General features: G+C 36.8%; 1 protein-coding gene across 6 annotated transcripts in view; it reads left to right on the plus strand.

The window, feature by feature from the left end:
* Positions 1–18,075, plus strand: part of CACNA2D3 (calcium voltage-gated channel auxiliary subunit alpha2delta 3) — a 395,280-nt gene that overhangs the window by 244,202 nt on the left and 133,003 nt on the right. For all 6 annotated transcript variants that reach the window (XR_006014815.1, XM_042020563.1, XM_042020540.1 and 3 more), the window contains exons 12-13: positions 5,382–5,460; positions 11,588–11,721. Coding sequence is in view for 5 of the 6 variants with exons in the window: in XM_042020563.1 (XP_041876497.1) it covers positions 5,382–5,460; positions 11,588–11,721 (213 nt within the window). In the remaining variant the exon portion in view is untranslated. The remainder of the gene's footprint in view (positions 1–5,381; positions 5,461–11,587; positions 11,722–18,075) is intronic.

Consider the following 18,075-nt stretch of genomic DNA (forward strand, 5'->3'; position numbering starts at 1 on the left):
TATGGCTGCATCCAGACTGCTCTTCACAGGCAAATATGGGGTTGGGCCATGTGCTTAACACAGGGACCAACTGCAGCATCAATTCCTCCTTTTCCCACTGGTGTCTTCTGAGGTGGGGTGTGCAAAAGGATTCTGGAGAGAGGGGACTAGGAGGATGAGATTATGTGAAGAGTGATATTGAAGACTAATCTGGAAGTGGTGACCAGCATGGTGTAATGTTGGGCAGGAAGCATGAGATGCCTAGGAAAAGCCATCTTGAGGGCTCTCACCTTGAGAGCCCTTGTAAGAGATCAATTATTTTTCGTGAGGCTGCTTAGGAGTTCAGACAATCACTCAGTCTCACGTTGATCCATTGTTCCCAGTTAGACCATTTGCTCCTCTATGCAGAGAATAGCTGAGGTGTTCCTGGGCCACCACAGCTTATAACTATGCGAACTTGAATTTTGTCTCTATATCCCAGTTAAATCCCGTAGCTCTTGCCACAGGACTATTTTTATTTCTTGCTGAGCCAGAAGGGAAAGACTATTTTGCTGAAGGTGTCCATGAAATAGTTTGCAGCTGCAAGCAGAAGTCCCATTTCCCCTCCCACACAGTATTTTAAGTTTCTGGAAATACTATTTTACCAGCTGTTTGGCATGAAGATATGAATTCACAGTTCCAATGTGTAGAATCTTGCAGATTGACTTGTCTTGCTTAACAGAGATGGAAGAAGGTCCCTATTCTCTTCCTACGCTGCCAGTTTAATGAAGTTTCAGAGGTGAGGACAGTTCAGGGACTGCAGATTAGCCCACACATAATGGATGAAACTGTTAAGTGGATATTTCAGATGAAGTGGTTAGCATTGAAATAGCTGTCATTTTAGTCATCATTCTTAGGTTTCCTCACTAATGGTTGAATGTACGCATCTCTGAGATTTTATATAAACCTTCTGTCTGGAGTTTAAAGGTTCAAACTTCAGAATATTCTCTGGCTGTAAAAGCAAGAAACTTACTAACAATACTCTTATTTTTCAAAATTTGAGGAGCTGCAACAAAGAGTAGATAGCAACCCCTTATGTAGTCCAAACCATGATCTGTGCCTAGGTAAGGCAACAAGAATTTGAAAAACCAGAGACTGGAAAACCAGAGAGAAAGCAAGATAAAAATATTGATAATGCCTGCAGTTATATGTCTGCTTTTGATTTAGGTGTTTTACTCGGTGTAAGATTTGTGTCCAGTTTTGTCTGCACTACTGAGCTTGGAGGTTTGATGCCTTAATATTGGTTAACTCTGCTGTGTAGATGGGAATAGTTGCCAACAAAGCTTGCGACACCTGCTTGTGACCTGACTGCACAGTCGTGCACACAGAAGCTGGCCATCATAAAATGCACCATTGAAATTAGTTGGTTGCATATTATCAATTTGATTCCACAGTTCAGAACCATAGGAGCTTATGCAATAATCTTTTAGTAAGAAGAGGAACTGAATGACATCCTTTCCAGGAAGTGACCCTTCCAGGTCAGGAATGGGGCATAACATAATGGTAACATATGGGAGGTTTCCACAGCTGCTGTTTTAAAGATAATTAAAATACATCAATCTCAAATGGTATTCTTTGCCATTCAACATTTGCTTCAGAAAAATATGAAGTGAGAAAGTCACAAGTTCTATTAAGTTTCTAGTTCCATTGTCCTTTCAGTTTCTTTGATATTGCTATGGAGCTCTCACTCCATATTCTGTGAACATTGGCTTAAAAATAGTAGTCTGTGGCACCTACTGTGCAGAAACAGCAAGTATAATTGAAAAGATTGAAGTTTTTGCTCTTGGAGTAAGCTTTCCTTTGTGTTCAGTGAGTCTGACATCTACAATTTTCAGTCTTGTAGATAGGATATAAAAATTCAAGACTAGTACATCTGCCTGAGAATATTTTCTTTCTCCACACCTAACAGTTCATGATAAGCCTTAATATAGTTGATATAATACTTTGCAGGTCAGGCACAGAAAATATTTTTATTTAGGTGTCTCTTTCAAGTATCTTGTAGAGCTTTAAAAATTACCCATCTCTTTCTGCCATATGTTTTTTGCCAGAGGTACTTACACCCTCTGATGCAGATTCCTTCTCTGATGGAAGTGGTCTCTTGATTCAATCACAGCACTCGGATATTCAAAGGTGTTTTTCTCATTTGGCTTGTACTCAGTTAGCCAGAGCATATGTAGACTATGTAAATGTTGTTACTGGATCTTCTGGGATTGGCCCATAACAACTTTGAATTTATTCAGTCTGCCTTGACTGAAACATTCTCTCCATATGGATTCAAAGGAATTTTTAGTCCTAACATTATGCTGTACCATAAGATACCAACATAGGTGTATCAATGTGGGTCTATATAGTGTAAATACCTATTAAAGCTCATAATTTCTATTTTTTTATTTTCTTCAAGGTCAAATACAAACAGAATGAGACAGACACACCTTATACTTCCTCATCAATTATTAATTCTAGAGATTTCAATCATATGCCTCAATACTATACATATTTATCAGCAGACTACACAATATTAGTGTTATATGTGGGTTGTTTGAGTAAAATAAACATTTCATGCAATCATTTTGCAGAGCAGAACTGATTTGACACACTTTCCATTCAGTTACCTCACATAAAACAAGTAGAAAATTTGGTGGTCACTATTAACAGCTTTACCTACCAACATATATCTTGCCTGGGATCTGAGAATATGGGTGGTTATTAAATCTGGTCCCCAATGTCTAATCAATGTACAATGACAATTTCACTGGTTATTATGATGCTGTGTGTCCTGTTTTGCACCATACATAGCCCATCACTGCACAGGTCTCATCCATGGACAGCAGTTGAAGTAGTCTGAATTTATCTTCCCAAATTAATGTAATAGTTCTATAATACTGAGTTTGTTATATTTTTATGTATCTGGAGTAAACATATGGCCACAGTAACTTTTTTATTGGTGTTAAACATCCTGAATTATCACATAGAATACCTATGCAGAAGAACAAAAGTAGTATAAAAGGTGTGTAGAACCAAGCCTGTTCTGAAAAATGGGATTTAGAGTTTAGACTTATTCATGCAAGTTTCAGTCCTAATAATTTATTACCTAAGTCACTGCTGTGGTCTCTGAAAGCAGAAAATAATATGCCAAGCCTTTGTTTTATAAGAATGGGCTGCCCAGGGAAATGTGGAGTCACTGTCCCTGAGTGTTTAAGAAAAGACTGAACGTGGCACTCAGTGCCATGGTCTGATTGACAAGGTGGTGTCAGGTCATAGGTTGGACTCAGTGATCTCAAAGGTCTTTTCCAACCTAGTTAATTCTGTGATTCTGCCATACTTGTGCAGTGTATGGTTAATGCTTTTCACTACAAGCTCACAGTGAATTAAGTTTATGCTGATGGGTTCAATGAACTGAGCAAATGAAACTTTGGGAAGTAGAGAAATAATCAGAATTTTTTTCCATCAGAACTGATCTTGAGGATTTTTCTCAAAATTTTCAATGAAGTATTAAACAATATTTGAAACACCTATTAATGTGTCTCTAGGATCAGTGTAGAAGGAAAAATTTAAAGTATCAGTGGCTTTAATTTTAACTGAAATACCTTCCTGTGACCCTGTCATGGCTATTTTCTTACAATACTACTATAAATAATAAGTCACTCTATTGATTCATGAGAAATATAGAAAGGGTATTTTAAAATTATAATGTCACTTATATTTCACTGTATAAAAGACTTTTTACTTTATGCTGACAGTAGTAAACATAATTTGTATAACATGTACCATGGAAAGTGTGTAGAGAAAAATACTCAATGCCTTGGGACAGGGAAGGAAACAGCAGTTAATAAATTTGGATCACTCATCTTCTAGCTCTCTGTTTGATAGATTCCTTTATTTTTTCAAGTAATTACAATTATCAGTATTTTTATCATGATTAAAATATTTTCTAGAAAAACTGCTAGATAATAAGTAAACTAGATGTAGAAAGTATATTCAGTGTAAAATCATTAAAATCCTTACAATGGATATCACAGAGACAGCTCATTCCTCATGATGATCCATGTTACCAGTTTGCTGAAATTTTATTTTTTGTAGGCTATTTTGCTGCCTGTGCCTGTTATCATGCTTACTGCTCATCTGTTTAGATAAGGCTGGTCTCCTTTTATTAGGAACACAGTCTAGTTTGATTCTTTATAGATTAAAGCAGATCATTAAATATAAATCTCTCAGAGTATTCAGTCTCATCATAGGCTATTTTCAAGCATCATTTGCAGGAAGATAAAATGTGACATTGATTTATGCTGTATTTTGAGAGTATAAATCTCACTGTGCACTTTTATGTGTCTTTGCAGAATAAAGAATCTCTTTATTAATGCTTTTCATAGCAATCAACAAAATATTAAAGCACCATTCTTTTGTTTAATGTTGTGTTCTTTAGAGCCTTAGAGTGGGACTATGCAGACTGTTGGACTCAAACTTGCAACACTACACCATCACTGTGTAGACTTTTTAAACCATATAAATCATGATTCAGTTCTGTGTGTATTTTATGTTTGAGAGACTGGGAAAAGTTTTGTCACTGGAATCTGCTCTCTAGGCATGATGATACCACAAATGTATGTATGCCTAAAAACAGGATGTGGCCATTAAGAAAATGAGTAAAAGGGCAGTGAGAGAATATAGTGTCACAACTGGCAGTAAAGAGGGAGAGTTTCAGAGTGTTTTAAAACTACTTCTGTAGGGAACAAAAAACCTTATGGGAGTTTAGTATAAAGTTGATTTATTCCACAAATAATATCATTTGTGAAGGAGGAAAAATGCTAATGGGAAAAATGATAAGGGTTTTTTTTAAATTTGAAAATTAATTAAATGATATTAAAATGCTGCCTCTGGGTACCTGTGTCTGTGTTGACAATGACATTGCATCATATGAACCTTAAAAGCTGAGGGGAATTTGCTTGCCTGGTGTTGCAGATTCTTTATCTACAGGAGTATTTGCTAATTGAGTGCCTCTTCCCCAACATCATAGCAATTTTCTGAATTCGTAAGTCCAGAATAGATTTGTCTGAAATATACCATTTTGTACTCCAATGGTTTTAGTTTATTCTTAATTACACATTAACCATAACTGTAGTTAAAGGTCAGATACTAAACACATTCAAAAAGATCAACCATCCTATTACACAGAAAAAAAGCAACCTTTTTTTCAGGAAGACATTACTGGCAGAAATGTTTTTTTTTAACCTACTGTGCTGCTTAACCAGTAATACTTTCTTAGAAGGGGTGTATCCTGTGAATTACATACCTGTATCTGAAGTTCCACTGGATATGTTTTAAATGCAGTATTAATTGATTTATCTTTTGCATTTTACTTTCAGGTCCGCATTTTTACCTATCTGATTGGAAGAGAAGCTGCATTTGCTGATAACCTGAAGTGGATGGCCTGTGCTAACAAAGGTTCGTTAACCTTCCTCTGTGGAAGCCTTGTTTCCAAAACCCCACTGCTGAGCCTTCCTGCACATCTGACCCTTCTACAGATATGGTGTTGCTGACAGCTACTCACCGAGGATGGGTCGTTTTCTTTTCCCCAGAAAATGAAAAGACTTAATTGTCTTGTAACATACAATTTAAAGAGCAAAAAACCCCAATTTGAAATTTTCTTCTTTAAAATATTTATGAAGCTTTTAAACTATGTGATCTTAAATTTTTGTTCAGAGAACAAACTAATTTCAAAGCATTTGTTCTCTTCTATCTGTTATTACTCAGAGTGAGTTTGGTTTCTAAGAACATTGGGTACAAGTTCTGTTGAGTTAGGCATGGTATGTAAAACACCAGACATCCTGTCCCTCGAGGAACTGACAGTGTAATTGAAAAAAACTGGTTTATATCCTTTAAGGAAAAGAGCATTAAAACATTTAAGATGCTGACTTGCTGGAGTAAAAGGATTGAGTAGTATAAGTAAGAATGATTCAGGAAAAAAACAGCCCCAAACTCCAATTAATCTTCAGGTTTTCCTTTTTCTTTCCTCTCGGAAAAAAAATAAAAGTTCTTTTTTCCATTGTGCCACATTACATTATGATGAATTGCATCAGGTGCTATCCATTTAGTCATTATTTCTCTAACTACTGTTATGTCCAGCTGATGGAAATTACTCAGTTTGAAGTCTTGTCTTAATCAGCTAATATTACACCATAATTTAGTTTAAATAATAGTATAAGAATCCTTTGAAGCATCTTTTTTGAAGACAATTTAATCAACAAAATCTTTTAACTTTTTAGCCCAGCTCCACAAATTCATAAAGATCTAAGTACAGCAACTCAGAAATTAGGACCAGGCAATGGAAGCTGCCTTAGCAGATCATCTGGTCCACGTCTTCCTTATTCCCAGAGGGAAAAGTGGTCACCTTTGTCATTCTTCAGGACTACTTTGTTCTTTTCAGAGCCATGGTTCTTTGAGTCAGAGTCTTACTCATATGAATCAACTAAACAGCTTAATGACTGTTACTTCTAAAAATTTATTTCCCTCTCAGTTTAATAGTTACAATACCTGCTCTCTGATAGCTTATAATGTAAAAATATTCTACCACTAATCAGTAATTAAATATTTTTTTTTTAGCTTTGAAAATCACAATAGGAAACAGCATGTCATGGCCAGACAGTACAGATTTAGATTTTTCCTTCGAGTTTTCAGTTACAGCTTGTCCATTTTATTTCAGTGAAATGAGGGATTACAGCACAACAGATGAGGAGTGTAGTCAAGCTGGTCTAAAGATTGGCTGAATAGCAGGACTGTAGTTTACTCCTTGCATGGGTGGGCCGAAATATGTTGTTGTCACTGAGGGTGAATGACCCTAAAATCAATTTTCCTTGCAGTGATTTTCCTCTTGGAAGCACAACATAGATTAAGGCTGTTTGCAGGGTTTCCAGCTGACTGGGCTGTGGACAGCAGCCCTTTCCTTCAAAATGGGTCACAGGGGAAATTCACACCACCTTGCAAAACTTCTTTAGCTTCTAGGTTCTGATTGTGAAACCTTGAAAAACCCCAAATACATTTTTCTGTTACATTTTTCCATATAAGTAGGACATATCTAGAGGGAGTTTGCTTAATGAAGCAAAACAAACCATTTTAAATACATTAAAACATTCAAAATCCCCAAAATCCCTCCAGAGTGGTTTGTGAAGTTTGCAGTGATTTACTCTTCTGCATCATAAGGAAGTGCACATTAAGGAAAACAAGATATACTAAGATTGTGAAGTGAACAAAGGTGAAAATTTCCTGGTGACTAGTGTGCATGTGCCAGATGTCAGCAGTAACATCCTGAACTTAGAAGTGACAGGCACTACCTTTCCCTCAGCATCACTTCCAGCAGAAAGCTGTAGAGATAAAGATGGGAGTTAATGCATTACTGGCTAACAAAACAGCTGGGATTAATTTTTTTTTTCCCCAGTAAAATTCACTGTTACATTAGTAATTTGACAGTTTCTGTTTTTCTTGCTTGGTTTTTTAAAACATTTTGTTATGGGTCATCACTGTGGTTGGCATATTATAAAATGAACAAAGGACTGGATTCATCAGTACAAAGGAGCAGAGGCTGAGAAAGCAACGCAGATAAAAATGCTTCGTGTATCAGAGAGCTGATAGTGGCTCCAGCTCAGGCAGAGGACAGATCAGCCCTGAGGCAGGTTGTGCCCCAGCTGGAGCAGTTGATAGACTATTGTATTAGCAGAGGAGAGTTCTGTGCAGGAAGCTCCCATCACATCCATTCCCATTATTAGCATGACCCCAGCCCCTCCTGCACTGGGGGCTCTGGGGTGGCAGGCAGCCAGTTACCAAGCCTGTTCACCTGCTCCAGAGGCCTCCTCTGTGGGGAAAGGGGAAAACCTCCATGGGAGTTTTACAGCTGCACTGAAACAATGAATTCACTCCTTAGTCCCTACCCAGAGGGTTTTTTAATTCTGATATTTCATTAGTTGCAAGAGTATTGCATCTCTTTTGCGCAGCGCCCAGGAAACGAAAGTACTGCACTCCGTGCAAAAATCAGTTTGGAGGCATTTTGAAAAGTTATCAGTCTAATGGTGGACATTTTAGAGAAAAACAAGCCATCCAGAAAGCATTGCAGGGACTGTGCAATGGGGAAAGACAGCCCACATGCAGAGCATAAGTGTCTGTCTTTTACCACATTATTATATATCTCTCATGCTTGTCATTACCAAATCTTACCCATTTCCTTCACAAGTTTTTTCCTGCTGGGGAGGGGAAAAAGGTAGTGCTGACTGTGAGGGGGCTCTGAGGTAGCATAATTCACACACCAGGGAGCTGAGAAGCAGGTGTTGGAATGCAAAAATTTAAGCTTGGTTTATTGCTGCTATTGCTGACATGGCCCCAGCAGCTGCGCTCAAGGACTTCAGAGCAAGTCTTTATCTGGTGGTTAAACCTCGGTATAGGAACAGTAAGGGTTTTAATTCCATGGGGTCTCTCTGCCCTCTAGATAAGAGATGTAAACTTAGCAGTGTAGGAAGGTAATTCTTGTGAGTTACATATAGCTGGAAATATGTGAATAGTCAAACCCCCTAAATTTAAAGTAAAAAATAACTAAAAGCATGTTACCTAATGTTGTTCCTAGCTATAATATAGTAAATTTGGCAGGGTTTTCCCATTAGGAGAAGATTGAAAAATATTTTCACTTGTCTTTGAAACCTTTATTTCTTTACTAAGTTTACACAAAATTAATTCATACTTACTGTCTCTTTTAGTCTTAGGAAATTAGGCTAAAAACTGTTTTTTTCTATTGTGCAGCTTAGAAATATGATTTGCAATACCACAACAAGGAACGAATCTTTTGTCTGTAACATGCTGCCTGGAGGCTTTTTCAATTGTGATATGGCAACATTCTCAGAATTGCTGCAAAGAGAAATACCTAAAGTAATACCTATCCATATGAAGAACAGTTACAAATAACTGCTCAGATGGGTGTCTCTGCTCAGGTTGACTGTACCTGGTCCACAGGGGTCTCTCCTGAAGGAATGAAAAGAAGAAAATTTGGCAGTACCAGTGTCTTGTAACATGTGCAAACTTGTATGGCACAACACTAAATTGTTTCAGATTGGATCCTGTTTTCTTTTTTTTCTTTTTTTTTTCTTTTTTTTTCTTTTTTTGAGTAATTTAGCTAAATTTTTTCACTTGAAATTGTGACATAAAAACATTTGTGGAGACAGTCAGAAAGAATGCTCATTGTACAGCAATGCATTTGTTATCTCAGAGGTAATTTATAGGCTGTGATTACAGAATTTTCCAGGCATAGACATCCAGAAGCTTCTTAAATGAGTCTTAAAGGTTTTGCTTTTAATGAAGTATGAAAATTAAAAGAGTTAACTGATTGTGGTTCTGAAGTGTATGGGTAACAAAGTACTGCTTGGTTAAAAAAGTTTTTTCTATCACCTTAGATACAATACAAAGTTTTTCAAGTAGTTAATCTCCTCTGACTTTGCAGACATTATAATATCACTTTATATATATATAAATTATATATATGACATAATATGCTCATATATATTAAGTATATGAATGCAGGTGTGATCCTATTGTTCACTGGATGCTATTCAGTGCCAACAGATCTCTGCTTCAAATGTAATTCTGAAAAGAGCCATATCAAAATTCAGTCACTCGGAACTGCTTTGGAAAATGTTGGTCATACCTGTAAAATGGGTGATCCACACAGTTTTGCAGTATTTTGAATCCCTGATTAAAAGCCTTATAAACCACAGTGTGTATATATATAATTATTATATAAATTATATATATATGTGTATATATATAATTTAGGAGGTTTTCTATGTGTGTAGCTTATGTTGGCCAATAAACATATTTTGACAATGTATTGACATTTTCACTAAATTAAAAGGACCAAAGACTGAAGTGCTGCTCTTTACTCATATGACAGAGAAACCCATACTTTGGGGTCCTAAAATTGGAGCAAGCAGCATTTCAGAAAGAGTAATATATACATTGCTTTTCTCATGAGTATCCTACTGATTCAAGAAAGTAGACTATAGTTTGGAGGTTTTTTAACCATAAACATAGAATTCTGCTTCCTCAAGTACAGGTTTCCTAATTAAACTTATGTCAGTCCTTTTACTCTGTGGCTGAAAAAGCTTTCAGAACCACAAGACAAATAATAGCACTTTTCTGAAGCAGGAGGTAAACCTTAATAGTATGTGTAGTAGTCAATTAAAAGCCTCACAAAATACTGGACTTAATAAAAAAAATAAAATATCAAATAAATAAAATTCCTTAAGCAGAATATTGAATATATTAAGAGCATAATAATACTATATTATGAGTAAGAATGCTGTACTAAGAATATTTGAGAACATCTACATTCAGATTAGGTTAAAAAGCACAACCAACCCAGCACTTCTGCTTTTTATTTTTAAGTTGAAGATATGCATTAGGCTACTAGTATGACTTGTTTCATTTTATAGATCTCTGCTATAAAGTCTCTTCTTTCACTGTGCCTTAATTTACACACAGATGAAACATGTGCAGAAACATCCATTTTGTAGTGTATGAATTATGAGCCAATGTATTGATTCAGAAAGTTCTAGATTCGGACAGACCACCCTTACAGTCTTGCCAAAATTGGCCCCATCTACAAAAGTACAGCTCAAAAGTTCTTTGCAGCTGCCATGTTTTCTGCTGAAGCTTAATAAAGCTTAATATTTCAGCTCCACAGAAGTTGTGATCTTGTCAAATGATTAAAATTGTAGTGAGGCCTCTTTCATGTTGGTCTTTTCTCATTAATGCAAAGTAAATGAAGGCAAGTGATGCATTTAAATAAGGCCTGATGAAATTTTAGCCTTGAAATTTGTCAGTCCTTCATCACTCTTGCATGATGTTGGCTCCAGATGCCAAGTTTGTGATGTATAAAGATACTTGACATCTAAGCACTCCAAAGGGAGTGGTGACAGCTCAAATAGCTGAGGCCTCTGCTGCTCTCACTGCTGTCAGGTTGGAGGAGATGCTTTAAAGAATTAAAAAGGCTGTGATCACCTAACCAAACAATTCTAGTTGTAGTCTATATTTTCTGTGACCTGTCATATTTGTAAATTACATAATGCCTTTTTTTTTAATCACATTCTGTAGGGATGAGTGTTTCAGAGCACATGCAACTACTGTTCTGTTACTGTGGTTCTACTCCATCACCTTTCTTGAAACTGGACAAAGTGGGTGAGATATAGGTGGACAAATACCAGTTCTAAATTTTAAAGCAGGCAGCATTAAAAGTAAAAAGCCCAAACCATTAAACAAAAAAGTGGTCTGGAAATAAAAGCTTAGTAGAGACTGCAGTGGTTCATAGTGATGTTGGAAACCCTGTCCTTGAGGGCTGGCCAAAGGTTTCACAGATGTCTGTTTTCACCAGTTATTACTGTTTGAGGCTGCTTCTGACGAAACATTCCTCTTTTACATTTTTTCTGTGGAAATAAGCAGAAAACATGAACAGACATAAACCACATCATACTCTTTCTTGAAAACTTCCTTAATTTGTTCTCTCTGGTTTATAACTTGGAACGGTGTGTTTTCACAGGGTTTTTTACTCAGATCTCTACCTTGGCTGATGTGCAAGAGAATGTTATGGAATATCTCCATGTTCTCAGCCGACCAAAGGTCATTGACCAGGAGCACGACGTAGTGTGGACTGAAGCATACATTGACAGCACTGTAAGTCTGCATGATAAAGCAAAAATACTGTGGTAGAAACACTCATTGCGAATCTTCTTTCTGTCACTGGAATGTGCTAACTCAGTGTAAGAATTGGGATTTTATACCTTTATGCTACAAGCAAATAATTCAACATTACTGAACTTCAGCAGATATTTATATATTGTGATTACATAGAAAATACTGAAACAAACTTAAGTTACAGAATAATTTTAAATTTTATGACTTCCAAACCTACATTTCTTTTATAAATAGAAAATGGGCATTGAAAATATATTGATTATATTGAGTAACCATTTTTTCTATACGTTTTAAAACATGTCAATGAATATATGGGTATAAACACATAGACTGACAACATTTTTAGTGTAGAAAGGTGGGTCAACTTCCAGGGGTCAACTGTGATATCTTGGGAAAGAATATTGAGAAGATTCTGCCTTTTAAAGTATATTGAATGGGTGATATGTTAAAATAATTGTCATAAATATCCAATTTAACTTGACATCCTTGTGAAGTATTTTGAGTTAAAGCACAATTTTCTATTATGCAGTGACTGAGCTCTTGTGATACTTCTGTAGCATGTGTGGCAAATCATCAGATTTGCAGGTAAAGGTTGTTCATTTTCATGGATTGGTCTAAACTAGAGTTTTATCTATTCTCTTTTTCTTGTTATATTTCCTTTGTTCTCATTAAAATATTTTGTTTAGCATATTATCCCTAGAACAAGAGTTTGTACAAATGTCTGCCATTTAGTACAGGAGATGCCAAATATTCAATATAATGGATAGAAGATCACAAATTACTCATGACACAGATGTTTCTTTCTGTTTTAAAATTTTGCTTGATGGGCAGGGTGGGAGAATCTCACCAATTTCACTCCGATATTTGGTGGGTTTTGTTTGTTTTGAGTCTCTGTTGATTCTAGATGGTTCAGTCTTAAATCTATACAAAACCACCCTGGGAATAGAGCTTTTATTTAATTTTCACAATTGTTTAGGCCTTCTCTAGTCTTCAGTTGTGGCTATTGGTAATGTAAAATAAATATTTAAACTGCAGTTATAATGGAGAAACAAAAAATTAATTGCTTTAGAAGGAATTAACTTATCTCTGTTTCATTTTTAAAAATAATGTATTAATCCAGTCTCCTCTTTGTTGTCTTTTTTTTATTGAAACATGAGATGAACAGAAAATGTGTTATTACTGTGCTTTCTGGGCATCCCACTAAATGGGGAGGTGACCAGGAGAATCCTGTTCTCATTCACTTTTTTTTTTAAACACTTGAGGCAATCAGTGTTTGCATATTGAAGGGAGTTTGTGTAGTTGCCAGAGGAAGCTACTCAGGTAAGTGGTGTCTTAATGCAACTCTCTGCCTATGAATTGTTCACTGAAAGTGTTTCAAACAAAATCTTCCTCCTTTCTCAACACCAAGTCATCCCCTTTACCCACCAACAAAGTACAAATTACTGTCTCAGATTTGATATGACACTTTACTCTTTCTTTCGCCTGTTAATCTGTATTTATTTCCTCGATCTTTGCAGGGAGAGAAACACTCATAAAAGTTGGTCTAACTTTCAGTGATTCTCCTGTAGGTTATGGAAAGGCTAAGGAAAATTAACAGCTTAATGTTGTGTGAAATAGTAAGTGAACCCAGCAGGGGCGACTAAATGCAAGGGAACTTAAGAACACTAGAGGGAGTGTGGAGAGGGAATCTTGAGAAAACCGGAAAATCAGACAATGGAAATGTTACAATCTTGAATAATAGAACTGCTTAAATCCAAACAAAAGGTCTTTTCATGCAGTCAAAATACTTCCAGGTTCTTCTCTTTATCTTCTCTTGTGAGAAGATAAAGACACACACACGTGCACTCATGTACATAGATGCACATGTCTATTTTAAGTGTATGAAAACTTCATTCAAGACCCTAATGGGTGGGATTCTATAAGAAAAGATTGAAAAATAAAATACCATGATCTGCTTAGTTTCAAACTACCTTTTTCCTCCCTCCTTGATCATTCTTCCTACAAAAAAAAAACCAAAAACCAAACCCAAACATGCAAAGGAACAAGATAAATTAGGGTAGTCACATACAAAACTTGAAAATATGAATGAAGGGAACATTTTACCAAACCAGGCTTGCTTCTGCCTCAGCTAAAGCTGCCTGAGTGTTATTTTCAGAGACAGATGCCCTGGCCATCTCTAGTGCTTTCAGACTGGAAGTGCTGTTAAAATAATCCTCTCCATCCCATAACTTGTTGATTTTCACAGTTGGTGCGGCTGCTGCTTGGATCTTTCCTGGCTAGAAACATCAGTGCATTTCCAGATAGTTTAAATGTTCTTATCACCAATGGTGTCTGAACAGCCAGGGTTAGATTCCCAGGGCTATATTTACAAAGTTGCACTCAGTGTCAATGTGCCCTAAAGGCATGGAATATAACCAAATATCAGAGCTAATTGGCCAGCTGTGCTGTTTCTGAGCAAGCAACATTAGGCTGGACCGTACTAAGATCCAGACAGAAAGAAGCTGGACAATAATAATCTTAGGACACAAAACATTTCCCCTGTTACCCCAGACTGTTCTCATCCAGTATTTGTCCAGGACAAAGTCATCTGTGAAAGCCAGAAGTTAGTTCATTAAGTGTTTGATACCATTTAGGAATATTCCTGGAAGAATTTTGCTGTTCAAACAAGTAATCTAATTCCTGCGTCTGTTCACCTTTCCTGTAAGAGGATGTCTGCAAAATGTTCATACAGCTGCCTCTTCAGCATGGCTTTGGCACTCCTGAGGAGCTTCACGTACCATTAGAAAAAACACTACCTTTATAGAAGTGGAAATCTCTGGCAAGATGTTATATGCAGAAAACATGACATGGAACAACCTGAATGTGTGTCAGGGCTGTGTGTCCTTTGGCACTGTCAGGATTGAGAGCTGATGTAAAGCAAGTGAGATGAGGCCTCTCTGGTGACTCCTTGGTTCCCTTTTGCCTGTCCCTAGACTTTTTTCTCTCCCCAGAGTTTCCTGTCTGTCTGAAATGGTAACTAGTCAGCTCCATTTCTTTTACCCTTCATCAGAAAATCCGTCACATTTCCTTAAACCCAGGATTTCATGTTGGAAAGGTTATTATCACTGTGTAAAGTCTCCTTTCTTTCAAAACCAGGACTTTTGACATAGGAGTGATACAATCTTAAGTGTCACTGGCTGTCGGAGAAACAACAGATTTCTGAAATAATTTGAATTCAGATCTGTGGGGGACTGGAATGATTGTACTTGGTTCAGGCATTCACTTGGGAAACAGTCTTTAGAGGCTTATTATTATCTTGAACTAATTCTAAAGTCAGCTTCACAATAGCTGGGAATGCTACTCCTGTAATAGTCCAGTAGCTTAAGTGCTGCCAATACCTTCAGGCTAAAATGTTGGAATTGAAGTATATGATATATACCAGCCAGCCTCTGAAACTTCTGGTTCAGAGTCCTCTGATTCCAAATTCCCCACCTTTCTTTAGACTTGTTCTCTTTTCCATTTGTACTTCTCTACTCAGCAGTCTGATACACACTACGAGTGGGTGAGCTTTGTTGAATCTGTGGAACTCTGTGAGAAAGGGTGTTTGGGCTGTCAAGAGTGAGGGGCCAGGTAGAATATTCTTAATTGTGGAGTTTAATAGGAGAAGAAACTGTCTTGCTGCCTGTTCCTGTTCAGCTGTGCAGCCCAGAGGTGCTGTAGGGAATAGCTCCAAAGGTTGCAGATGGGATACGTGGGCCCTAGACGGTGAGGTCTGGACATCACTGCAACAGAACATCCTCAGTATAACTTTTCTGCTCAAAAATGGGTCACATTTGGATCTGATATCACTCCTTCAACATTGCTAAGGCCCACAAGCATGTAATGATTCAGAAAATAAAATAACCTAATGGATGCTTAAAAAAAAAAAAGAGATTTCTAAGTGACAGCTTTCAAATGTGAGCAGAAAAGAATTCTAGAACTATCATAGTATTTCAGGGAGGAAACAGTTTTAAAGTAGTCAACGACTTCTTTTAGCCATGTATGCATCTATAGGGAGTCAATAAAAGTGAGTATTTTGGAAGGAAAAGGAATACAGGCTGGGCATCAGAATATTAAAGTGCAGCAATGGATAGAGGTCATCTCTTGGTATTGCAGATTATCATCTGTAGACCACAGAAGCCTTTATCTCATTCTTATGGTCACATTTGGAATGTGACAAAACATTGCTTTTTTTTCCCTGCAGGAAATAAAAAAAGACTGGTCTGGCCCCTGAGTTCCCACTGTTTAAAAGCTTGTGATTGAGAGTTTGTTTATTGGTGTGTCCTATTTGGCCTACTTGGACCTTTGTTGAATCTTCCTGGTAGAATTTGTTTCTCATAAGTGTACCTGAATATATCCTCTGGATCTAATGTACCATTGAGTTCATCTCCCCCAGGCTGCTGGTCTCAAGCTGTGAGCAGGTTCAGACAAACACCACATTGGCTCTGTTCAGTTTCCAATCAGAGGAGTTCTTTGCTTAAAAAGAGCAAATTACTGTTTCACTGAATATTTTGAGATGACTGTCTGGTGCTCCAGAATTTAAGAGTTCTTTCAAAACAGCAGTGTTCTGAGTCATTACAGGTCATGATTTGTCATAATATGAATGGTGAGTGGTTTTGCTCTTTGTAATTTTTTTCTGTGTTAAGAGTACCATCTGTTGATTCTTCATTTGCATTATCCCCACATTATCACAGACATACATTCCATTATGGATTTTAGTTCAATTCTAGTTCAGTTCTACAGCTGCTGCTGTATATATGTGTATTTATATATATATATATATATATATACACACTTAGGTTTTTGTCATTTCTTTCTTTTTTTGAAGGAGGTATTTTTGGGAAGTATTTCCTGGTCCAAGAGACTGATGCTGTCCTAGGAAGGCAACCTGTCCAAGAACCTTATTTCTCCTTATGGAGCAGCAAATTGAGATAGCTCCACCGAAGTAAAGCCTTTAGTAACTCTTTCTGAAAAGCTTATGATGGGTCTTACAACTACATTATTATATATATAATAAAAGAATTAAATTTATTCATCTTCATCCTTTAAAAAAAAAATCAAGTACTATGTAGGCATTCTTTTTAATTTGATCCAGATTCTTTGCAGAAATGCAGCAGGAACTATAGGAAGCTCGTGCCTCTCCGTTGTCACAACAGAATCCAAGTATTTTGTGTATGGAAATTTAAATTCTAGGATACATTTCTTCTGACAGAGGAGAATTATGAACCAGTTCCACAGAGGTAATATATATTTTATATATATGCACACACACACACAAATATATATATATATATAATGGACGGAATTATAACAGAAGGTCCTCCAGACTGAAAGCTGTTATGCTGGCATATTTTTCTATTCAGGACTTTCTGGTGAGGCATTAAAATGCTGTTTAGTGCTTCTTCCACTCACACAGTTTTCTTCGTGTTCAATGCACAGAAGAGCTTTTATGAAGTAACAAAAATAAAATAGTACCCCATTTCCACTAGTTTCTATTCCCAGAGATATCTTCAAATACTTTTGGTGGCACAGGTTAATTGTGCTATTATTATAAGTGGATATATTTCGCATTTTTATCATGGTAAATTGTTCCCTGGGCCTCTATTTCAAAAAAGAAACTTCTAGATTGTATTACTGGTAGGCATTAAACTGCATCAGTGTGTTCAGAGTGTTCACATACATCTAAAGTAAGTAAATATTGGTAATCACTGCAGAGCTGAAAGTCAGCAAGTGTTATTAATCAGCAAAGAAAATTTGCACACAGTAATTTTAATTCTGTTTTTTTAATAAACCAAAAATAGAAATCTGTGTTCTTTTTTTCTCCAATCCCACTTTGGATTTGGTTACATGCTCTAACCTTCCCTTTGTGGCCAGCATCTCTTAATCTCTAAGAATTTACAACTCTTTATCAGAGAATGTCGTCACCTCCAACTGCTTCTGAGGTTCCCATGGGAACTTCCTTTTCTTGCTTTGACATTTGAAAGAATTGGGTTAGGGAAGAAAAAATCCCATGCATGAATATCAGGCCTTCCATCAGGTAGGCTTGTTCATAAAACAAGGGTCTTCAAGCTCTGCTTTGTCTCCTACAGATCTCAGTGGTCTTTTGAAGGTTCTGATATGGGAGATAAGTAGAAAGTAGCCCAGGGAATGCTTTCCTATCAGCACTTCAGTTTGGATTCATTTCCCTGGAAGAGTAGAGCAGTTCTGACCATTTCACCTTGAAGCTTCCATGGGAGCACGACTGCAGTTCAGAGCTGCAGGAGTGACAGTGTCTGCACTGGGACCTCGTAGGTCTGGGACAGTGCTTGAGCCACT

The sequence above is a fragment of the Corvus kubaryi genome, unplaced genomic scaffold (genome assembly GCF_017639235.1).
Source record: "Corvus kubaryi isolate FWS band 111438036 unplaced genomic scaffold, C.kubaryi_AGA036_p1.0 124, whole genome shotgun sequence".
NCBI classification, from domain to species: Eukaryota; Metazoa; Chordata; class Aves; order Passeriformes; family Corvidae; genus Corvus; species Corvus kubaryi.